Here is a 25,872-nt window from a genome sequence, read left to right on the forward strand (position 1 = left end):
TGGAGTTCCTCAGGGCTCTGGATGTTGTAGGACTGTCTTGGTTGACACGCCTCTGCAACATCGCATGGACATCAGGGACAGTGCCTCTGGATTGGCAGACCGGGGTGGTGGTCCCCCTCTTTAAGAAAGGGGACCGGAGGATGTGTTCCAACTACAGAGGGATCACACTCCTCAGCCTCCCTGGAAAAGTCTATTTGGGGGTCCTGGAGAGGAGGGTCCATCGGATAGTCGAGCCTCGGATTCAGGAGGAACAGTGTGGTTTTCATCCTGGTCGCAGAACAGTGGACCAGCTCTACACCCTTAGCAGGGTCCTGGAGGGTGCATGGGAGTTTGCCCAACCAGTCTACATGTGTTTTGTGGACTTGGAAAAGGCATTCAACCGTGTCCCTCAGGGAGTCCTGTGGGGGGTACTCCGAGAGTATGGGGTACCGGACCCCCTGATAAGGGCTGTTCGGTCCCTGTACGATTGGTGCCAGAGCTTGGTCCGCATTGCCGGCAGTAAGTCAAAACCGTTTCCAGTGAGAGTTGGACTCCGCCAGGGCTGCCCTTTGTCACCGATTCTGTTCATAACTTTTATGGACAGAATTTCTAGGTGCAGCAAGGGCGTTGAGGATGTCCGGTTTGTTGGACTCAGGATTGGGTCACTGCTTTTTGCAGATAATGTTGTCCTGTTTGCTTCATCAGGCCGTGATTTTCAGCTCTCTCTGGACCGGTTCACAGCCGAGTGTGAAGCGGCTGGAATGGGAATCAGCACCTCCAAATCCGAGACCATGGTCCTCAGCCGGAAAAGGGTGGAGTGCCCTCTCAGGGTTGGGAGCAAGATCCTGCCCCAAGTGGAGGAGTTCAAGTATCTCGGGGTCTTGTTCACGAGTGAGGGAAGAATGGAGCGTGAGATCAACAGGCGGATCGGCGCGGCATCCGCAGTAATGCGGGCTCTCTATCGGTCTGTCGTGGTGAAAAAGGAGCTGAGCCGCAAGGCAAAGTTCTCAATTTATCAGTCGATCTATGTTCCTACCCTCACCTATGGTCATGAGCTATGGGTAGTGACCAAAAGAACGAGATCACGAATACAAGCGGCTGAAATGAGTTTCCTCCACAGGGTGTCTGGGCTCTCCCTTAAAGATAGGATGAGAAGCTCAGTCATCCGGGAGGGGCTCAGAGTAGAGCCGCTGCTCCTCCGCATCGAGAGGAGTCAGATGAGGTGGCTCGGGCATCTGTTCAGGATGCCTCCTGGACGCCTCCCTGATGAGGTGTTCTGGGCACGTCTAACCTGGAGGAGGCCCCGGGGAAGACCCAGGACACGCTGGAGGGACTATGTCTCTCGACTGGCCTGGGAACGCCTTGGGATTCTCCCGGAAGAGCTAGAAGAAGTGGCTGGGGAGAGGGAAGTCTGGGCATCTCTGCTCAAGCTGCTGCCCCCGCGACCCGACCTCGGATAAGCGGAAGAGGATGGATGGTGGTTTGCAATTGCTGCTAGTGGGGCATCAATAAATTTAAAAAGGCAAAACTGGGGTGCAAGACCGCAAAGGTTTAGAAGCACTGGTGTAAGGAAGCGTTTGACTTCTTAACAAGTGTTAAGTTTAGAAAAAAGTGAGTTGGGAGCATTTTTATTACCTGTATTTCTCTGTGAAATGCCACTATGAAAACAACATTCACATGTCTTTGTATAACAAAATATTGAAGTAATACCCACTGAGACATAATGTATGGTTCATATATATGATTTTCCTCCAAACTCTCACCTTTTTACACACTTGTACTGTGTTTTTCTAAAATGTTAAATGTGTTTCTTCCACTTACAGTAAATAGCAACTTTATCAATTTTTCATTATGTTATTAGCAGAAACGTTCACAATGGAAGGTGAAGGTGGTAGTGATGATGACAATGTGGAATTTGATTGGCTGATACAGCAGACACCTTACAAAGAGATAGCAAGTGAGGAACTGAATTGCCTTTGCAAGTATGGATTTGGAAATAAGAGAACTGGAGTTTTCACTCGACTTCAGGTCTGTTTTTATTTTCATATTAATGTAAACTGTGTGAAATATTGAGTAAACCATGATGCTGAGTGCATGCAATGTTGCTTTTCATTATATTTAAAAACAAGTAAATGAATTGATATTTGCGATTATGATTACTTTGTGAAAATGTCACACAAAATCCGATTCCAGACAGTGTGAAAATAGAGCTTTTAATATGACCAGCAAAGCTCTCATGTAAATCTGAAAGTTTCTTTTCCTGAAAAGTGTTTTTTTTGACTAAAAATTATTATATAATTACTTAATTATTCAGTATGTTGGTGCAAATAAATAAAATATATACAATTTTGCTCATTGCAATATTAAGAACATTTTACATGCTCTGTCCTAACTTTTTGTAAACATACCCTTCCATTTGCTGAAGCAGTGTCTGCATGTTTGTGAGTCCCAAAGTTCAAACTTCAAATCCCCACCAAAATGCATGTTTCCCTTTTCCCCAATACAACATCAGACAATGTCACCCTTTCCCTGCGTCATATGTATTTGTGTTTTAATTTCCTAAACATCTAAGTTAGATTGGGCATACTGGTCATATTAAAACTCTGTTTGAGATAAACAAAGACCCCACAGGCATGAATCAGAATCAGGCATGAATTTATACCACAGGAAAAAGTACATACGTTTTGTTTTCCAATATTCTAACATAATACAGGTATATGAAAAATGCTCCAAATGCTTCATCCATTTCGTGCCATTGTATGCTGCAATACTATGTATGTATGGTGTGACAATAAAGCCGCTTGACTTCCTAAAACATTTAAGGCAAAGCATCTTTATCTAGTAAATGGAACTCTTCTAATTAATCTTTCAGAACTTCACCTGCCAAGTTTAAAGCTATACTGTAGGTTGACTAATATTTCATGAGTAAGCATTTCAAATTATTTGTGTGTTTATAATGTTGTGAGGCAAATGTAAAAAACAAAACACTAAATGTGTTTCTATCAGTAAAACAATACATCCTTTCATATGTACTTCATATGTAAACAAAGTACTCCTTTAATATTTAAATTTCATACCAAACGCCCTGAAACCTTGCACATAAATAACAAATAAAATGTCATAAGTTTCCAATGTTTTTAAAATGTCAAAGAGATGTAACATGGTGTTAATATACCTAAGAGGTTGTTAAATATAACCTGGGAAAATTTTGTGAAATTGAAGATGAGGTAACTCCACTTGGATGTGCTTTGCACACCTGGGGCCTCGTGTAAATGGTACGTATGCACAAAAATGTTGCGTATGCCCGTTTCCACACTCGCATCGTGATCTATAGAAAGTAAACTTGGCGTAAAGCCACTCACATTTTCACGCTAGCTCTATCCCTGGTGTACACAAGTTCTCTGCTCGGTTTTGCAAACTGGCGGCACCCAGCGTCAAAGCAGTGCTACTGTTCCTGTGTGGTTTCCCTTTATTTTTTAGATTCACATCCCTGATGCGGCTTTATCAAATACACTGAAATTAACCGCATATCGTTTATTAGTTTAAGGCGTCTGATTGTAATCAACCTGTAACCATATAATGGTGCACAGATAGGCCAAACTATTCCAAATAGTATAGCTGCTTTAGTGTTGTCACTGAGTATTTAACCCCATGTATCTGTGTGTGAAATCACAGCTCTACAGCAGATGATCGGAAAGAGGATTATCGGGATACAGCATCTAGCTCACGCTGTCTGAGCCATGCACACAGTGTATTACAGTATGACAAACGCTTCAGCGCTTTTCCTATAGGGACCTCATCGTTCAGAAGCAGTTGCATCCCAAGAGCTCTAAACGCACTCAATCAGTCAAGTGTTCCTGGTAGAACTGTTTGTACTTATAAGTACAATCACCTCACTGTAAACTTGCTCTACAGTTATAATATTGCACAACCTGAGCCATTTTATAAAGCTCGTATTTACATATGATGACGACTGACTTCTGAGTTGATTTAGATTTCCAAGCACTATCTTCTTGGAGCTCTTGATATCATTTTTAAGATGAAATGCAGTAAAGCGTGTTTATTACATTATACAGAAAAGTTTTAAACTTAATTAAAATAATGTATATTGTTAATAATTAAACATGTGAGGACACAGTGGACAGCAGTAGCGACGAGCTGGCGCCCCGTTCAGGGATTGTTCCTGCCTCGCTCTGTATGCTTCCTGGGACTGGCGCAACCCTAGATGGATAGATGGATGGAATAATTAAACATGTACTATGAAGATGTTACAATGTTCCATAAAAGTTTTGAAGAATCTGCGTTCTAAGCTTACAGATGGCTTGGCATCTATTACAGAGCTGATTATGTGGCAATTGGTTACTTGGAGAAAGAAAAGGAAGGACAGGAATTGGGGGTTAGTATGTTTGAGAGAGACAGTACTGCTGCAATAAATTATTTTTCGAAGGTCACACACGGTGCACCAAGCATCTTGCGGGAGGCAGGAACAATCTCTGGACAGGGCGCCAGCTCGTCATTATCACTGTGCCACCGTGTTCCCATGTTTAATAACATGCTTTAATTCCTATCATCATGAAAATGATATCAAGTATACATCTGTAATGTCATGGATGTAATGTATTCTGTGTGCTGTCAGCGGAAGAGAAAGCTCATTTAAGAAGCATGTAGTTATTCACACACACAGTGCACATAGAAGAACATATACATTATGAAAACCATTTAACGTGCTACTTTAGTTACGATGGGACTTGAGAAACTAGTAAATTAAATGATTTTAAGATGAACTTTATGATGTTCTACTTTAATCACAAAACAAAACTACGTGATTAAAGTGGAAATTTTTAAAGTTGACATTTGGACATTTTTTTCAACTGTGTCCCTGTTTTGTTTTTCTTTTCTCTGTACCCTAATACGCTTCCATGTGACACTCAGATGGTGGGCTACGACTCACCTTTTCACGGCAACTTTGATATCTGACCATTTCTTATTTATTTCAGGCACTTTGCAACTTTCCGAACTTGAACTTTTGAGTTTCTCCACCACTCTGACACTCGATCAACTTCCTTTTGTTGATTATATCACTGTTTAAACCAACAAATAGTACTTTTTCCCTTGCCTTTACCTTGTATTCGCTGAAATTCTTCTGGCCCCCCCACGTACTTTTGCCATTGTCTTTTCACAGAATGCAAAACATAAGGGGCTAGTTGTATTGATTTGCATATTCAAAGAGGCATAATTCTGGGAGGAGTCTGGGAGGGGAGGCAGGTGTGTGCACGAGCGTTATATTTCATGTAGACCAGGATTTATGTAGAAGAAGAATGTGGAAGTTGGCGTAAGCACAGAGTTATGCATCTGGATTTTTTTGTGCGTACGCACGTTTCCGCTTTTGTCCGTACGCCATGTTTTAGTGTGAATTCTACACACAGCATTATGCATGAGGCCCCTGGACTTAGCAAACTGACTCATAAAGGGCACAAAACACCATAGAGTCAGCAAAAAATGCAAAAATATGCTAAAAGTAGTTGTGCACAAAATGTAAAAAAAAAAACAAATGAACTTTGTTTCCTGATTATAGGTGGAAAATGTATTAAAAATTGACCCAAGTAAAAGCATTGCTACATAGACAAAAATATTTAAGTAAAAGTAACTATATCTTTCATATTTACCTGGAAACTACACAAATAAAAGTAAAAAAGCAGGCTGAGAAAAATTTACTCAAGCAAAAGTACAATTTGATTACTTTAAGAAATGTATACTAAATTAGTAAATATCCTCAAATATCCAATGTTGACAAATAATTACAGTTAATTATTTTAAACTTACCAAAGCTCTCTCTACATGCATTTAAGAAATGATGTATATGCTTAATGCAGTTCACATACTGTATGTATTATGTACTGAAGGGGAACATGTTTTTAAAAATAATGCCACTTGTCATGCCTTCATTTGCAACAATAGGATGTTAACAGACATTTACTGTAGTATTTTTCAATACCATTAACTATCTTTTTTTTTTCATTTATACTGTATTTTAAGCATTCTGCAAGTCTTAAAGTAAACTTACTTCCATGTGTGACTGTAAATTTGACGAACAATACCCATATGAATATAACTCCACAGTTTTTGAGGTACAGTTTACACCACATTGTGAAACCGTTTTGTCTTATTTTCTTTGATACAGATCAGCTTTCTCAATGTCACTAGTGATATATAGTACTGTCTTTTTTTTTTTTTTTTCAAATGAAGAATTTCACTGCTACCACTACACCAAGAACATGCCACTGTATCTTCCATTGCTCAGATGTCTCCACGTGCAGTAGAAACAAGACATCACTGCAAATTGGGTTTAAGGTGGGAACTTCCATAGCACGTACATCATTACACTGTTACATTCTGAGGTTTTTTATTTCAATACTTTGCATGAACTCTTTATTTTAATTCACCATTGTGGACTTTGTGTTTTAAACATAGTCAATCAATTATACTTTGTAACAACCTGCCATAAAAATGTAACAAAGCTGGATTGTTACTAAATAAATATACCTTTTAAAGAGTAAAAATAATTGCATTTAAAATACGTTAAATAGTACAATTACTTGCATAATCTACTCGAGCACAGTAAAAAAAAGTAAATGTAATTTCTTACTTTCCACCACTTTTTTCTTCATATTTCATGCTGGTCTTATAATTATATCACAGTGTAATGGCCTTGTTGAGTTCTCTAAAACAGTGGTTCCCAAACTTGGTCCTGGGGACCTTCTGTGGCTGCAGGTTTTTGTTCCAACCATATTCCGTTTTTCATTGGACTACTGTGCAAATTAAGGGAGTCATTATTTCCCAGTTTCTGTGTTTTGAAGTCAATGTAGAAATTTCAAACTAAGTTTGGTAGATTTTTATAAAAATGTAATAACCAGTTATATGGGGAATATGTAGTGTGATAGCTGCCCGGACACCACCAGTCAGAAACCACTCCTTTATAAAACACACACGTTTATTAAACATTAAATAAACAATTCCACCACTACCCACAAAGCACAAAGCAATAATCACCCCAATATCTCAGTCCTTTGCCGCCTCTATCCTCCTCCAGGGAGCTTCGTCCTACTCCCACTCCCGACTCTGGCCCTCTGACTGTAAGGAGGCGGCCCCTTTTATTCCTGCCCGGATGTGCTCCAGGTGGCTGATGACGTCCATCCGGCAGCACTTCCTGGTGTGGCGGAAATGCTGCCCTTTGAACCGGAAGCACTCCGGGCGTCCCTGGCCGATCCCTCCGCCATCTTGCCAAGTGTGGCGGAAGTAATCACATCCTTGTCTCCTGAGGCTTAAAGCGCCCCCTGGCGGTGGCCACGGTTCCCAATGGATTAAATCCTCTTTGTCCCTTTCCCATGGTCCTCTTTTTATCCAGGGCGGCGGCCCCCTTGTGCCCCGGAAGCTATTAATGTCTCTTTCCGGTCCCTCCAGGCATCCCGGCCAGGTAATGACCGCAGTCATCTGTGACAGTAGTTTTTTTAAGTTGTTAACATTATTTTCAATTTAATTTTCATTCTGCTTCTCCAAGTATTTTGGTTATTTAATTGATTATAGGGCGGCACGGTGGTGCAGTGGGTAGCGCTGCTGCCTCGCAGTTGGGAGACCTGGGGACCTGGGTTCACTTCCCGGGTCCTCTCTGCATGGAGTTTGCATGTTCTCCCCGTGTCTGTGTGGGTTTCCTCCGGGCGCTCCGGTTTCCTCCCACAGTCCAAAGACATGCAGGTTAGGTGGATTGGCAATTCTAAATTGCCCCTAGTGTGTGCTTGGTGTGTGGGTGTGTTTGTGTGTGTCCTGCGGTGGGTTGGCACCCTGCCCGGGATTGGTTCCTGCCTTGTGCCCTGTGTTGGCTGGGATTGGCTCCAGCGGACCCCCGTGACCCTGTGTTCGGATTCAGCGGGTTGAAAAATGGATGGATGGATGGATAATTGATTATATTCATTAATTATTTAATTATTAGAAAATAATTATTTACTAATTAAAGTGTCTGACACTGACGTTATTGCAGCTTTCATCATCCTTGGTGTCTGCTATACTTGTTAATTGTCACTATTAGGGTTAAATGAAGGGAGCAAACCACACAGGAAAAGGAGAAAATAATAGGAAAACAACAAAAGAGAGTTAAGCATTTATAGCTTTAGAAAAAAGTAGAAATATTTCTAAATCTACTCATATAATATAAAATCCTAAGCCTAAAAGTGTAACGGTGACGTTTTTTTGTCACACTTTAAATCTGGCTTATTTTAAATCCTACATACTGTATACCGTATTTTTCGCACCATAAGACGCACTTTTTTTTCCCCAAAAGAAGGTTGGAAATGTCTGTGCGTCTTATGGAGCGAATATTGCGTCACAGACCATGATGTGTATTACCTGACAAAAGTAGACATCCAGGGGTAGAGGGCGACAAAACTCACTGTTACGTTACAGGCATTCCCTCTGTGCTTGGAGGAATGTTAGACTCATTGACTCGGCATCTAATCCTTGCGTGTGCGTGAGTTGCGAAATGTAAACAAAAGCAAGATGGCACCTACATCTCATGAGGGAGCGAAGCGAGTGCAGAAAAAAAAAAAGCAGAGATTGTTTTGCGCATTATCACTGAGTCGGACTCTGGACTCCACAGATTACCAGCCGCTGGACTACTTCAGGCTGTTCTTTCCTGAAGCTGCCTTTCAGCTACTGTCAAACGAGACAAACAGGTATGCAGAGCAATTTTTTGAATCGAGGGCTGTGCTTGCACCGCATTCTCATTTTTCAAACTGGAAACCCACAACAAAACATGAGATGAAGGGCTTTGTGGCATTACAAATATAGATGGGACTAGACTGGCGATATAAGTTCAGGGAGCATTGGTCCAAACGTGCTTTGTCCCCTGGTGACTTTGGACAGGTTATGTCGCGTGATGATAGGTACGTGATGCTGCAAAGTGATTGTGAGCAACTGAGCTTATTAAATTCTGACACTAGTGATGAGGAGTTCTTGGGGTTTCCATAAAACTAGAAGAGTGCTTGAAACTTAAAGTCTCTCCTTATTTGTTAATGACAGTGATGATGTTTCTTAATACCGCTGTTGAATTTGCATGGTTGAAATATTATTCTGCTATATTTTATTAAACATATTAGTGCACCATTTGGTTCAAAATATTTTTTTTCTTGTTTTCATCCTCTAAACCTAGGTGCGTCTAATGGTCAGGTGCGTCTTATGGTGCAAAAAATACGGTATATGTTTTATATCATTCTTTTCAGAATTTATCAAACTTTAATGTGATGTTGTTAGATTTTCAGATTCTTATTCCATTTTAAATATCAAGAACTCTCGTCCCGCGAGATGAGAATTTGTGCCAAGAGATTTAACCACACCCGGGGCCAGAAATAAAAGACAAAGAGTAGGACAGCTGCTGTACAGGCTTTTCAAAGTTTGAAGCGCAGAGCGAGATGCAGATCACGTGGCACGGCAGCAGCAAGCCAGCAGCTGATCGAGCAAAAAGGAGGTAAAAAAAAACAACTATTTGTTTCCCATTGCATCACTGTTTAAAAGGGGGTTTTGGAGGAGTGACCGCATCTCCTTGGGGTGAGTTCTGCCCCCCTCTTCGCAACGCGAGCAGCAGAGACTCGAAGTGGCTGACGAGCGAAGCAAACGGGGGGAATCCCCTAGTGTCTTATAAATTTAAAAACCATACTGTTGTTTTTCTGAATGCAGAATAAGAGAAGAATAAAAAAGACCAGCTAATTAAATGAGATCAGCTGTTATCGATTATTATCACCGATTGTGAATCTGGTTGGAACAAAAACCTGCAGCCAAAGTGGGTCCCCAGGACTGAGTTTGGGAACCACTGCTCTAAAACAAAAAATCAGCTAGGGAAATAAAGAAACTAATGAAAAGTACACAAATAGCATTAAAAATGTGCTCAATTGACTTTTGAATGTGATGTTCTTCTGAAATCATATTAAAGAAAATTTTCTTTGTAAAATTACTAAAATACATGTTTCCAGTAAGAACCTGTTAATGCTGAAAAGTGATAATCTAGATTGTTTTTAAATCATTGAATATTGAGAAAATTAACTTAACAAACTTCAAGGCCTTCTATTAAAGATGATTTGTTTCTGTTTCGCTAATTTTCTTTAGCCTGCTTGGATTTTGTATAGCAGGGTATCACTGCATTATCTGTAGATATATGCTGTAAAGCTTTTCTAAAAGTATTTCTAAATTTGAAGTCTGTTCCTACTCTTAATATAGCTATTATTTAACTGCAGTTCTTGTTCATTTTCGATTGGGTGTGACACAGGCAATATGATTTTCTTTAATGAGACCCAGAATCTCTATTGGCACTTCTGGTTTATTAGACCATGATTTTTGTCAGAATTTTTTTTTTTTTTTACTCACTTGTTAAGATTTAGAACCCTTAATCGCTACTTTCACTATTTAAACAGATGCACTTGTGTTTTTTTCTTTTATTTTCCTAGTTCTTAACAACAATGAGACTTTAATAACACAGGAATCAAAAACAGTTATGTGCCACTTCCCCTATTGTGCTTAATGTAAAGTTGTTTCAGTAAAATATCTGTAAGAAAAAAAAAGAAGCATTAAAGGACTGAAAAGTGGTACTTGCTCTGGTCACCAAAACATTATGATGATGTTCCCTGCAAATGAAAACACAAATTATTAAAATACCTGATATAGCAGAATGAGAGAATGAACAAGGCAAATTAGTAAATGACATGGTCATTAACTCCAAGGTTTCACTTGTATTTTATAAATAGTGTAAAATACAAGTCAAGTCACTTTGGGAACCGAGTTTAATTCCTTGGTTCTCATAAAATGAAAACTTACGGGACTATGGACCTGTACTTTATCAGTAATTCCATCATTCTGAAAGGTACAGAATACAAATATTTATTCTCTGAAGATTCAGCCATTAATGCCAAATTGTATATTTTGTAACTTTTCTTCCCTCAGACTTAAAATTGTTTGCTTGGATGTAAGCATCTCTTTTACAGATCCTGCTGGGCTCTGGGGCCATACCTATTTGTAAACCCGTAGAATACTTGCATGATATACCCATGACTGTACCCATACAAAACTACTACTAGATTGAGCATTTGTTGAATTCTAATACAGTTTTAATTTCAAAATGTATCTGTCCCCAAGGATTTTGGATAAGGGTTAAAATCCTGCAACACAATAAACAAGCTCATTTGTACTTAAGAGTATAAGTATAAAAATATATTGATGCAAAGACCTTGAATAAGAGATGGCCATACAATGGTATTGAGAGCAACATTATTGCTGCCTCACATTATTCATTCCTTGTGATATTGCATTTGCACATGTTCTAACGGGTTATGCTAAACAACTTCTAATGTAGGATGCCAGTATATTTAAAACTACAGTACAAGTATGTACATAACAAGTAATGTAAAGTCAATAACTCAAGAGAATATTGTACATTGATCCTAATTATGAAGGTAAACTCTTTAATCAAGAACCACAGGAAAAACATGCAAACTTCACACAGCAATTCAGATATGTGAATTAAGACAATGTACAGTATGAATTTCTCCAGTTTAATTGAAACTAAATATGATGTAAAACATTAGACCCTCTTCCAAGATCATTTTGTTTCCAAACACAAAGTCTAAACCTGTGAATTTATAAGCATTTATATCCATAAACTAATCAGATGTGAGGCACAATAATAATTTGAGCATTGCCTTCTTGAAAGGAATACTAAAGGTTTACTTTTGTGCTGCACAACTGCAAATATTTATTATTTTACTTATGTAGTTGCTTACTGTACTGTGTTAGCTTGTGGTGTTTGCTGACTATTGGTCACTATTTCAATGGCATTTTGGAAAAAAGAGAAACTGATGATCTGAATGCTGCTTTCTGCAATTAATTTAGATCCCCAACTCACCTCTCTTGTGCTGTTTTATCTGCAGCAGTATTAACTGAGAAATAGAAGAACTGAAAACATAACACTTTCTAAATACTTATTTTAGTTATTCAATTAGTTTGCTGAAAAAATGCACAAAATTAAGCAGAGCTTTTACTGTGAATGCATTTGTGATTCATAATCCCACTAGGGTACATAAACCCTTTTGTCCACGCTCAATGAAATTTGGAAGTTTAATTTTGAGGTCTCCTATGAATTTATTTATGCTTTCCTATGTTATTATTCCTATATCATACACAATCTGATACTATTAAAATAAATGGTTGTGATACATGCAAAACACCTTTAAAATTGGTAAGACACATTCAGATAAATTCCACTGTCATTTGTACAGTATAAATTCTTTAAAATTGGTGTTGTTTATAGATATGCACAATTTCAAAAGCAGTGGAAAAAAGTGTAATTTCAAGAAATATGAAAAACAAAAAATTGTACATAGGTCTGTTTTTTTCATTGAGAAAATGATTTGTTCAAAAACATTTCCTTATTATTTTTCTTTTAGTGTTTATTGTAAACCTGCTATTAATCTTATTGGTAATTAGCAGAGTGTGTTGAAACATAGGGTATTTCTGGGAAGACTTCTGATTCTGATCTAAAATGTTTATTTAATTCCAAGCAAAACACTTCACATAAAAATGAAGATAAAATATGATAATACACAAACAAAAATAAAATATTGTTTTGCTTTTGATATTTCTGTTTAAGGGTCAAATTTTAATTTTATTTCTTTTAAGTTTATCAGCAGCATAGCATAATTGAGTGTACATTAATGTGTATGTATATGCTTAAGTTTATATTCAAATTCAGAAAACTATATGCCTCTATTCCTCTCCTTTTGCAAACTGATTTTAGTCTGTCAGTCTGTAATGTGGCATTGGAAATACAGTAGGATATTTATAATGTTCCATTAACATACTGGGTTATAGGAGATAAACCAGAATTTTCCATTATCTATGTAACTATGTAGAAACTCATGTTTCATTATAATTAACAAACATGTGAATATAACATTAAATAACTAGGGTTGGCTCTAACAATTATTTTATGAATGTATTACTTTCTTGCAATAGATAACATTGTCCATGTGTGTTCTTTTCTCTTTCATGGACAAGCGGAAATTGATATAACTGAGTGTTTCAATCAGTACAGAAACAGAAATCTATATGCAGTGCCTTTGGAGGAAAGTTTTTCACCTTTGTAATCTCTGAGCTTCCACAAAGCAACAATTCAGTATTTACGGACCAGGATCTTCTTGACATTTCTTACATTTGTATGTTGCTATAACAATTATAGTTACATTTTTGAAAAACTTTTCTGTTCAAAAGGCTGTACTTTACTTAAATATTAACTCTTTCCCTATTTACATTAACTAATTAAATTAACATTAAGTTACTGTCTTATGTGAACAATAATCTCATTCAATCATATAAAGTATAATCTGTTTAATGTGTTTAAAATACTGTAAGTATCTGATGAGAAAAAAAATCCTATTTCTCTTGAAAAAAGTAAAAAAAAAAAAAAAAAAAAAAAAAAATTACAGAGGGACTTGGGTAGCATGCAGGGTTGAGCAGATTTGAAATTAAATATACCGTATATACTCGATTTTACAGTATAATTTCTGGTATTTTATAATGTCGGTCATATAAGTTGAATGCGGAAAACTCACGCTATTGGTACAAGGGATTATGATATGCTAACGCCCACCTGAGAGAGTAACCACGGAGAACGCTGCCTTTTTTTTCTATGTGGGTGCGGCAATGTGCTATATCAGTGCGTACTCCTAACCTCTCTTTCTCTCTATTGCGCTTACATAGCCATACAGTAATACCCAAACTATTCCAAAGCAACATTGGCACTGATTTGTGTTTTTTTGTATCTCACACCCCTCATACACCTTTATTGTAAGAGCATCCCTTATCCACAATGGAGCGTTCGATCAGAATAAAATATGAAGCTGGTTTTAAATGTCGCTGAAGTAGCGAAAGAAATTGGTAACTGCGCTGCTGCAATAAAATTCGATGCGTCTGAGAAACTGATGCGAGATTGGTGGAGACAAGAAGAAGTTAAAAAAAAAATTAAGTGTCTCATTTTTTGAACGGGCGTATAAGTCAGGGTCTGAATTTTATGCTCGATTTTTTTGGGTTTCAAGACCCGACTTATACGTTAGTATATACGGTAAGTAAATGTAACATGTTACACATAAGAAGTAAAAATGTTAGATTTGAATACCTGATGGGAGGTCTGAAATCAAAAGTACACCTTATAAGAAGGATTTAGGAGTTGTAGTGGACTCAATACTATCAACTGCCTGACAGTGTTCAGAAGCTATTAAGTAAGCTTGTTGGCCTCTGTATCAACTGTTAACACTAGCATCCCTGCCAAAATTTAATTCTCTTTAAATTCCACACTATTCTTTACATACATGAGGCACCTCCAATGTCCTTATCACCACACCAGTTGCACTCTGATAACTGCCTTTGTTTTGCAAATGGATCAGTTAGCGCCACTCAAGTTGCATTCAGTTCAAGTCTGCATTGAAAATTTTATCTAGCAAAGAGTTGTAAGGAATTATTTATGTAATGATACAGTATGATTTGAAATACTGTACATATATGTATGCTATAATAAGATTTTAACTTTATTGGTAAATACACTTCATAATGAAAACCATTTACTTTTTAATGTTTTTAGAAAGATAATTCTAGAAACTTTACCTTTAATCAGTTTATCGGTCTGTTTTAGACTCATTGTAACCTAGCTGAAACTAAAATTATTTTTTTATTGTAGGATGAATTGAGTGATGTAGTTGATGTGAAAAATCCTGATAGGACATCTGTAGCAGAGCGAAGACAGGGCCGTCTAGAAGCTGAACACAACAAGTTTGATCCAGATCATTATCTGTAAGTTCATTACCTTACTGACTTGGCTTTCATAATTCGTAATTTCATTTAATCCTTTTAGCATTAAGGTGTTAAAATGTTTAACACTCCCAGCTCCAGAACCTTGCATTTGATTCCTTTCCAAATGCCATCTGTGCAGTAGACCACATGAAACACATTTACTTGTTGTGTGCTGATTGTTTTTGGCATGCTCATTATGTCTAGGTGGAAAGATATACAGTACCTTCAGAAAGTATTCAGACCCCTTCATTTTTTAACATTTTGTTATGTTGTGTGACGAGGATGGATAGGATTAGAAATGAGTACATTAGAGGGTCAGCTCAAGTTGGACAGTTGGGAGACAAAGTCAGAGAGGCGAGATTGTGTTGTTTTGGACATGTGCAGAGGACAGATGCAGGGAATATTGGGAAAAGGATGTTAACAATAGAGCTGCAAGGCAAGAGGAAAAGAGGAAGGCCTAAGGGAAGGTTTATGGATGTGGTGAGAGAGGACATGCAGGTGATGGGTGTAACAGAACAAGATACAGAAGACAGAAAGATATGGAAAAAGGTGATCCACTGTGGCAACCCCTAATGGGAGCAACCGAGAGAAGGAGAAGAAACAGCATTCAATACTCCAGAATGACACAAGTATTCAGACCTTTTGTTATGACACTTGAAATTTGCCTCAGGTGCATCCCATTCTATTGATCATTATTGAAATGTTTCTACACCGTATTTGTTGTCCACCTGTGGACAGTTCAGTTGACTGGACATGATTAGAAAAGGCACAAAAACTGTCTATGTAACATTCGACAGGTGACAATGTGTGTATCATAGATATGAGAAAGGCTGCAAAATGTCAGGAGCACTGAAGGTTCTAAAGAGCACAGTGAACCCCATAATTCTCATATAGAATACATTTGGATTGTTCATCAATTGACCCACTTCTCAAAAATGAGGTTTACAGCGAGATGCAGCTTGTCACTGATATTTAAAATTTTATTGGTCAGGAAATATTATTTTGTGTGACTGTTTATCAGGTTTGGCACCTTTTTTGCATTATTAGTTATTATGATGCAATTATTATTATTATTATTATCATCATCATACACTTTGTGGCACTTGATATCACAGTGCCATCTTAAATAATTTCAACTCACGATTGTATGGGTGTACAGACTCTATGCAAATAAAGGGAAAATGTCATGAGAATTTTTATTGCTTGAGAAAATCAAATTAGTTATGAATCTTTTGACTTTGCTCTGTGTAACAGTTTTGAGTTTAATATGATCCAGTGAACCTAGGTTATTGATTTTCACTTCGTCTGATGATATTCCTGACACACACTTAAAATCAAATAAAAAGATCTTTTCCACTCTTCTCAAAACGAAAGACTTGTATCGAAAGTAGTGCTGGGCAGTGATTAATCGCATGATTGTCTAATTGCAGACAATCACAACAATCACATTGTTATGTGCAAAATTCAATAATGAACTCAAAAGTATTGCGTATATTTGGTTTGCAAATACTTTTAAACAAATAAGGTGCTTTTAACAGCAGTATTCCCTTTACATAGTAGCAGTTAAAATATTTCTTGTAAATCTCAACTTAAACATTAATGCAATCAAATCAAATATAAAACCAAAGCTATTTCCCACTGACAGGGCATTAACGTGTGTGGACACTTTTTGTGACTGAAGACAGAGAAGAAAATTAAAATTAGTAAAAACCTTTTATTGATACATACCAGGCAAGGGTAAAATGACAGAGAAATACAGTCCTAGGACACCGCACTTCATCTGCCTTGAGCGCAGATGTCCTTGCTCTTTTATAGCTTTTCTAGTCTCCTGATCGTAGACCACGTAAGCAATAAAAATAGCGTCCTGACTCATTTTGTATTATTCCAATTGGTAAAGTCTTTACCCTAAAGGTACATTTTCTTGTCACACACATCATTGAAAGAAAACTTACAGAAAGTATATATGCTTTTTGTCACGTACGCAAAACACAAACAAGTTTGATCATTCTGTCCTATTTTCTGTACTTACACACATACATTTTGTTCAATTACATCATTTTATGTTTTTACACTCCTCCCTTTTTGAACAAAATGATGTGGGCAGTAGAATTAAATTGAAATGGTTGATGAAGGGGAAGGGGGGGGAAAGGGGATGGGGAGGAGAAAATGGAAGAAGCTATACGAGACATGTGCTCCTCATGTAGCATATATGCCCTTTCCATAGAGGCGGTAAAGTACTTAGATATTATGTAGCGAAACAAAGGGATAATACAAAAACCAACCAGGAGGAGGAGGCAAAATGCCACAACCAAAGAAATAAAAACAGATCTTATCCATTGTCCCCAGGATCCGAAGGAGGATGCAAACCACTGATCCCAGGGATTTGTAATGCCAGAATTAGTGGCAAGTTCATTAGAGAGAGCAGTGAGACCTGCCAATGCACGAGTTATTGATCCATCTGGCGCGGTATTATTAGGAACATATGTACAACAAGCATCGCCAAACATAGCACAGACGCCTCCCTTTTCTGCAAGTAACATGTCCAAGGCTAGACGATTTTGCCAAGTCATCAGAGAAGTACGGTCAAGCTGTTCATGTATGCCTTCAATAGCGTCTTTGGTGAAGTTAAGGAAACGTTGTTGGTTATAATAAAGGTAATTAATCCAGTCAACATTTTTAAGATAGCCATTTCTTGCAATGCGATGTGTGGATCCAGGCAGGCAGTCCTTCAACTTTCACGGCATGTGGTGTGGATAGAAGAATTTGGAATGGTCCTCTCCACCTAGGCTGATGCCAGTGTTTCCTCCGAGTATCTCGAACCAGGATCCAGGTGCCCAAGGGAATTGGTAAATCCTTAGAAGGTGGGCTAGTCCTCCAGGCTTGATTAACCTGCTGGTGGACTTCCTTCAACGAGGTTCGGAGACCTGCAAGACTAGAGAGAAGATCATTGTCCACAGTATGCAAATTCACATTTCCTACAACCATGCCAATGGGCATGGGACGTCCGGTCAGAATCTCAAACGGCGATAGTCTCAGTTGTCGGTGTGTCCGTCCCCTTAGTCCCATTAAAGCTAAGGGTAGTGCATCCGGCCATGTTAAATTAGTTTGTTCACAAATTTTTGCGAGTTTAGCTTTTAAAGTGCCATTGCATCGTTCTACGATGCCTCCGCTTTGGGGATGGTATTTACAATAATGGTGCACATTAATTTGGAGCCAGGTGGTTAATTCATTTATAACGGAGTTCACAAAATGAGTGCCATTATCTGTTTGTAACTTTTGAGGGATACCCCATCTTGGAATAATCTCTTTAATTAGTGCTTTAGCTACTGTTTTGGCATCGTTGTGTTTTGAAGGGAAAGCCTCTACCCATCGGGAGAACACATCGACAATCACAAGGCAATATCGGTACCCTTTAGACGGGGTTAGTTCAATGAAATCCATTTGGAGGTGTTCAAACGGACCCATTGGATTAGGGGTAACGGCGGGACTTACCTGGGTACCTTTTCCCACATTAAACTTTTGACATATTGCACAGCGTCTGCAAAATTGCTCTGCATATGTAGAGAAACCTACAGCTTCCCAATGTTTTTCAACATCTCGAACCATGGCATCTCTACCTGCGTGATCGAGGCCATGGGCGATTTTTGCCATTCCTGGGAAAGAGGCTTTTGGGAGAAAAGGTTTGTTAGTGTGTTTATGAGTCCAGACTCCATCAGAGAGGGACCCTTCTTTGGACCATTTTCTCCTTTCGATATCCGTGGCTGCACTCTGTAAAGAAATAATTTGATGATCAGGGTCCTGGTCATTTCTCTGTTGGAATAAAGAAATTGGTGTGTTATTATATGCAGCCTCTTTAGCAAAGTGGTCAGCTAATTCATTTCCTTTGCTAACAGGATCCTGTTTTCCTGTGTGAGCTTGACATTTAACAATCGCTAGCTTCGATGGTTTGGTTATAGCTTCTAAAAGGGATTCGATCAATTTCTGATGTTGGATGGGTTTGCCAGTACTGGTCTTAAATCCCCTTAGTTTCCATAGGGCTCCATGATCATGGCAGACTCCAAAAGCATACCTGGAATCCGTATAAATTGTTACGATCTTCCCTTTGGACAGCTGACACGCTCGAGTGAGTGCTACGAGTTCAGCTGCTTGTGCACTCAAGCTTGATGAAATTCGATTGCTTCCAGCAGGCGGTCCCCTTGGACCACTGCGTAACTGGTTGAGGGTGCTCCATTTTTTAATCGCAAGGAACATCCATCCACAAAAATCATTTCTCCAGTTTCTAAAGGTGTTTCCTGTAGATCTACTCTAGGTTTTACAACCTTTGCTATTTCATCATGGCAATTATGTGGTTCTCCTTCGTTGTTAATTGGGAGAAGAGTGGCTGGATTTAAAGTGGAGCATCTTTCAATTGTAACATTTGACAAAATACAGAGTACATTCTGATAGTGTATTGCCCTAGCAGTAGTGAGATGTGAAGTTTTGGCTTGTACTAGGATAGAATGTACAGCGTGAGGCACTTTAACTGTTAGGGGGCTCATGAGAACTACATCCGTGCTTGCTAATACAGCTTCTGTTGTTGCAGCCACAGCATGAAGACACGGAGGAAGTGCTGCGGCCACTGGATCCAGTTTTTTAGAAAAATAAGCCACCGGTCCTCTGTTTATCTCCATGTTGTTGCATCAGTACTGCATTGATAAATCCCTGCCTTTCGTCCACGAACAAAGTGAATGGACGAGAATGATCAGGCAAACCAAGCACGGGCGCAGATAGAAGAGCAGTTTTTAAGTCACAGAGAGCCTTCTCAGCCTGTTCATTCCATTGGACCTGGCCAGAGAGGGGGATGCCAGGAGTATTAGCCAATTGTTGCAACGGCTGTGCTCTTTCAGTAAAATTTAGAACCCACTGTCTGCAGTAGCCCAGAATACCTAAAACAGACATAACCTGTTGTTTTGTGACCGGTCTAGGAAGATTTTGGATGGCTGTAATGCGATCGCTAGAGAGAGCTCTTGTTCCACACGTAATGTCATGACCTAGATATTTTACAGTTGTTTTGATTAGCTGCAGCTTAACTTTAGAAACTTTATGGCCATTGTCCCCCAAAAACAGCAACAATTTCTGGGTATCTTTTGCACAATCTTCTTCCGTAGCGCTACATAGCATTATGTCATCTACATACTGTATCAATGTACTACCTCTGTCCGGCCAAAAGCCTTCTAAATTTTGGGCAAGAGCTTGTCCATATACACAAGGGGCTTCAGTGTATCCCTGAGGCATGACGGTCCATGTCCAATGGCGGTTTTGGAAAGTAAAAGCAAACCAAAATTGAGAATCGGGGTGTACAGGGATAGAAAAGAAAGCATTAGCTAGGTCAATAACGGAGAAGTACCGAGCAGAAGGAGGGATAGTAGAGAGGATAGTGGAAGGATTAGGGACGATAGGGGCCCTAGGGAAGATGGCAGAATTTACTAGTCGCAAGTCTTGTACGAAACGCCATGAACCGTCAGCCTTTTTTACAGGTAGAATGGGGGAATTGACTGGAGAGTATTCAATTGGAATAATGGCACCGCGTTTGACGAGATCGGAATGTACGGCGGAGATGCCAGCCTCTGCTTCGGGAGACAGAGGATATTGGGCACGGTGCGGGCGGAAGGAGGATTTCCAGTGGATCACCAGAGGCTCACAATGGGCTATCCTTCCATAATCATTCTTTCCCTGGGACCATAGTGAATCAGGGAGCATAGAGAGCCAAGAAGGGAAAGTGGTTTGCAATGAACAAGCAAAAGAGGAAGGACGGCACAAAGTGCGATGTACTAAAAAATCAGTTTGAAGCACCACTTTAGTTATTAAATGGTCAGGAGTATCAAAAATACCTGGAGCAACTTGTAACCAGTCTGTTCTTTTAAGGCATTGTTCTACCCATGGTCCTATTTCCCCCCATTTAACAGTGCGTGATTTAGCTAAGGAAATATGAGGCACTGAGCCGCCAAGATAAAATATATGTTGTGAGCATGTAAGATGAACAGAAGCAGCTGCCTTTGTGGATGAAATAAAAACACAGGAGATGTGAAGGGTTTCAGGGCGAGCACCAGAAGTAAGGAAAGATTCTAGCCAGGGGGTGTCTACTTCTATAGGGAAGTATTGGGCAGTACAGTCTAAAATGGTCAGGGGCCTGTAAATTGGGAAAGAGACAGGGGGGAAAAAGAGTGTAGGGCTTTGAGGAGAATGGTGTGTGGGGAAATATTTAAAGTCCAAGCTGCAAAAGAGGGTTTGGGGGTAAGGGGCAATTTGACACAACAACTTGGGGGGTAGAACAGAAAAAACCTTTGTCAGTCATAGAAATAGAAAGAGAAAGTTTTGTCATGAGATCTCTTCCTAAAAGGTTAACTGGACCAGAGCTGATTAAAAGAAAACAATGCAGTAAGGTATGTCCGCCAGGACGAGACTGGACTTGAAGAGGTTTTGATACTTGGAGAAGGTGAGGTTGTCCAGAAGCAGTAAGCACAGGTAACAGTCTCGTTCGAGGCAGGGACCTTTGCCAGCGAGAGGGTAGATCGAGTGGCACCATGTCGATTAAGAAAATAGTCTCAGTGCCATCAACGAACAATGTCAGTAAGGATCAGTCTCTGAATTATGGTGTGAGCAAAGGTAGTTGAAAAGAGTGGCTGGAGGTCCCGTGCGTTTTCCTATGGCCAGTATTGTTTGGTCAGGGTGTCAGAAAAAACAGGTGGAATGGGGGAGGCGGGGGGCTGTTGCTGTCTGTGAGGGCACTCCGACGGAAAATGTCCAGTTTCACCACGAGGCGTAGCAAGAGTAGGAATTAACATTGGGATTAAAGGGAGAGGAAATAAAAAGGATTCTTATTGTGGTCAGCAGGAGGAGCTCCAAAACCACCTCGTCCTCGTCCCCTTCCTCTAAGGCCATATCCTCGGCCTCGGTCAGGAGTATTCCTGGTATAATAGTTCATCTGTGCTGCCAATAATTTGGCACGAGAGTCCGATTCCTTCTGCTTAGTTTGTTTTTCGGCATGTTCAGCATGTCGTTTGACTTCATCAAACGCGGCACTTTCCACCCAATACAGGAAGTGCGGACCTTGTTTTGTATATCAAGGCGCAAAACCGGAAACAAAAGGTGGAACTGCAGCTCGGGTGCGGTCATCGACATTTTCCAAGCCCGAGTGATTAGCCATAAGGTCTTGAATCCTATGTGCCCATTCATCAACCGTCTCGTCTCTCTTTTGTTTTGCAGCAGAAATAAGGGACCAGTCCGTTCCTTTTTTATATTTTCTGCAATATTTTGTCTCAACGCCTCCCATTGTGGGTTAAATTTGCCTTCTCCACCAATCCCCTGTCCTCGGAGTTAAAGCTGGGTTCCATACCCATGGAACGTCATTGCGGACACCCTTGCAAACAGTGGCCCATGTGGTCCCATAGCTTTCGACGAAGTACCTGGGTCCATTCAGCAGCGTTAGGCTTATACATGCTATCTAACTGATCAAGTTGTTCAACAAACTTTAGTCCTCCTACTTCCTTTGGATCTGGAACTGCACTCACGACATCCTTTACTTCTTGGATGTCCCAGTTCCGATTTATCATAACTGTTGTGGGATTTTGGGGTCCGGCTGGATGGGCAGGGTTATAATGGGGATTGGGAACTTCTATTAAAGGGCAAGTAAGTAAAGGTGAAGGATCGGAAGAGGTTTGAGAGAAAAAAGTTGGAGCTGGTTTGTGAGTAGAGGTTTGACTTTGAGTGCGTTGGGAGACGGGGGTTTGTCTAGTACGGGGTGGGTCATCACGATGGGTAGGAGGGGTCATAGTGATCTGTGCCTGGGGGATCATCGGGGGGAAACTTCTGCCAGTTGTAGTGCAGGGGGGGCAGTCGGAATGGGGGAAAGAGGAGGGGATAATGGAGGTGCCTGAGGTTGGTACTGAGGAGAGGAAACAAATAATAGGATAAGTGGGGTCTTTATTTGGATTATTCTTCCTTTTCCTCCCGTCTGCCTGTGGTTCCGTGCCTGTCTAAACTTTCTGTATGTAATTGGTAATTCCCTTTCTCCTTTTTAGCCTTTCCCTCATTTGCCCGCAACAATTCATTCTGTTTCTGTACTGCTTCTAATTTCTGTCTTTTATTACTAATTCCCATCTATCGAACATATCCATTCGATACGGTCCACTATTATAACACCCTGCTTATTCCTTACACAGGATCGTCCTAGTTTTCCTGTATTTCACTTGCATCTCCTGTCCCCCCTCTATCGGGCCAACGCCCACCACTCTGTCTATTCCATTTCCTACATGCCTTCTTGAAATCTAAACCTGTCTTCTTTTCTACAAATTTCCAGGAGACCCATTTTTACGGGGCGTCTGTTGATCCTCCGGAAAATAATTCTTCCAGCATTAATGATTTTGATCCCCCTGTGCGGCGATTAACAGGCTTACTGTTATAAGTTCCCATTATGTCCCCTTGCTCTTCCCGAGTCCTGTATTTAATTTTCCAACTCTATACTGATTTGTCTAATCCCTTGTACGTATGAATTAGCGAGGTATTAAGTGTGCCACTCACTGTTCCCTTCTTTAGTCCAAGGGGAGATCACCCACTATCGGTCCTGTCCCAGTTCCCAGGAGAACAAGGTAATTCCTATTAGTATGTAGATTTATTTATTCCGTCACTAACAGCAAACCTGCAATCTGTGCTCTTTTTCTGTTTAGTGTTCCATATATATATATACCACCACCGTTACTCGTCCCGTTAGCCTGTCCACTCACATCCCCGGATTCCAGCTCAGGTGACTTCGTGTCCGATTCGGTTCAGCAGAATACTACATCAATACGTCCAGCTGAGTCTAGATATGGGTGAGGCCAGTATCCTTTCGTCAGACCTTTCGTATGCGTCAAACTGCTTGGGTCAAGTCTCCATCACCTTAAGCAACCCGTTAAGATATGAATATGACTAGACGGTCAACAGGAAACTCGCCCTTCCGTAATTTAAGAAAATAAAAAAAATGTTCGGAAATTCCCCGGTGCTTACCCCAAGCCTGGAAGTGTGCAAACTCTGTGTGGAAATCCGTTCAGTCACCGTGGATGTAGCAAAGAGGAGACCAGGGGCTCCTCACACAAGAACTCTTTCAGGACAGGGCAGTCCTAAACTTTTGCCGGAGCTGCATGCTCTGCTGCCGGAGCTCAAGTTGACGGCAGTCCACTGGTAAGACGGATCACTGAATGGTCTCGCCGGAGGAGTCGACCGGCCGTCTCCTGCCCCAACCGTCCGGGTGCCAAAAAACTGGACACTTTTTTGTGACTGAAGACAGAGAAGAAAATTAAAATTAGTAAAAACCTTTTATTGATACATACCAGGCAAGGTAAAATGACAGAGAATACAGTCCTAGGACACCGCACTTCATCTGCCTCGAGCGCAGATTGTCCTTGCTCTTTTATAGCTTTTTCTAGTCTCTGATCGTAGACCACGTAAGCAATAAAAATAAGCGTCCTGACTCATTATGTATTATTCCAATTGGTAAAGTCTTTACCCTAAGGTACATTTTCTTGTCACACACATCATTGAAAGAAAACTTACAGAAAGTATATATGCTTTTGTCACGTACGCAAAACACAAACAAGTTTGAATCATTCTGTCCTATTTTCTGTACTTACACACATACATTTTGTTCAATTACATCATTTTATGTTTTTACACGTGTTATCTAATTTGTTATAGAAAAACAAGTCACCCTCATAGGTCCAGAACCACGATCACAACATTATAACAGGCACCTTCTGAGCAACAGCAAAGTTAACATTCTAAATCTGTTTTCTTTTTTATCTATTTTTCCAAAAAACTCAGGTTTCTGAAAAGCGCACAAAGCAATGGTTTCTCACATAAAGAAACATTAAAACGATAATAATGCGTTTAACTTGCCCAGCTCTAATTGAAAATTTCAACATTTTGACAGTTTTAGGCTAATTGTTTCTAGACGAGAACAGGCCATTCAGCCCAACAAAGCTCACCAGTCCATCAACTTATTTCTTCCAAACAAAGCATCAATTCGAGTTTTGAAAGTCCCTAAAGTCTTACTGTCTACCACACTACTTGGTAACTTATTCAAAGCGTTCTTTGTGAAAAGAAAAACTTCCTAATGTTTGCGCAAAATTTACCCTTAACAGGTTTCAAACTGTGTCCCCATGTTCTTTATGAATTCATTTAAAAAAATTCTTGATCCACTGTACTAATTTTAAACACTTCAATCATGTCACCTTAATCTTCTTTTGCTTAACTGTAATGGCTCAGCTCTTTTAATCTTTCCTCATAGTTCAACCTCCGGTAGCCCTGGAGTCAACCTATTGATTTTCTCAGGGACATTTTCTAGTGCTGCTATGTCCTTTTTGTAGCCTGGAGACCAAAACTGCACACAGTACTCCAGAGGAGGCCTCACCTATGCATTATAAAGCTAGGGCATAACCTCTTTTGGACTTGTACTCCATACATCATGCTATATAACCTAACATTCTGTTTGCCTTCTTAATGGCTGCTGAACAATGTCGGGGAACTCGATGGCTTACAGCCCACTATGACTCCTATAATCCTTCTCATAGGTGTACTCCTCAATTTTCTGACCACCCATTGTGTATTCAAACATACATTTTTACTTCCTATGTGTAATACTTTACATTTACTGACATTAAATTTCATCTGCCACAAATCTGCCCAAGCCTATATGCTTTGTCCCCTGCTCGCTTCGCTCGCCAACCCCCGTGTTTGGTTTTCCAGATACACACTTTTAAGATTTTTTTTTTTCTTTGAATTATTGCTATTTCATTAGTTTCACTTTTATTTCAGAACTTCTTTTAAAAACAATATTTGGAATCTTTTAGAGTCCCAACATGCTGAATCTTTTAAATGAGGTCCGTGAGACATGTGTTTTATGACTTTGTACCATAATTCAGGATAGGTTTCTCTGTTTGGAATTTCAGCACAGACAAAGCGGATCCGCATCATCAGTCAGTTAATAATATTTTTTGC

At 39.7% G+C, this 25,872-nt stretch overlaps 1 protein-coding gene across 1 annotated transcript in view; it reads left to right on the forward strand.

Moving 5' to 3' along the window:
- The window catches only part of shq1 (SHQ1, H/ACA ribonucleoprotein assembly factor), a 92,463-nt gene that overhangs the window by 22,897 nt on the left and 43,694 nt on the right, over positions 1-25,872 (forward strand). Inside the window, 2 exon segments of the mRNA XM_051921546.1 lie at positions 1,841-2,007; positions 14,747-14,859. Of these exon segments, the coding sequence (XP_051777506.1) occupies positions 1,841-2,007; positions 14,747-14,859 (280 nt within the window).

The sequence above is a fragment of the Erpetoichthys calabaricus genome, chromosome 18 (assembly GCF_900747795.2).
Source record: "Erpetoichthys calabaricus chromosome 18, fErpCal1.3, whole genome shotgun sequence".
Lineage (NCBI taxonomy): Eukaryota > Metazoa > Chordata > Cladistia > Polypteriformes > Polypteridae > Erpetoichthys > Erpetoichthys calabaricus.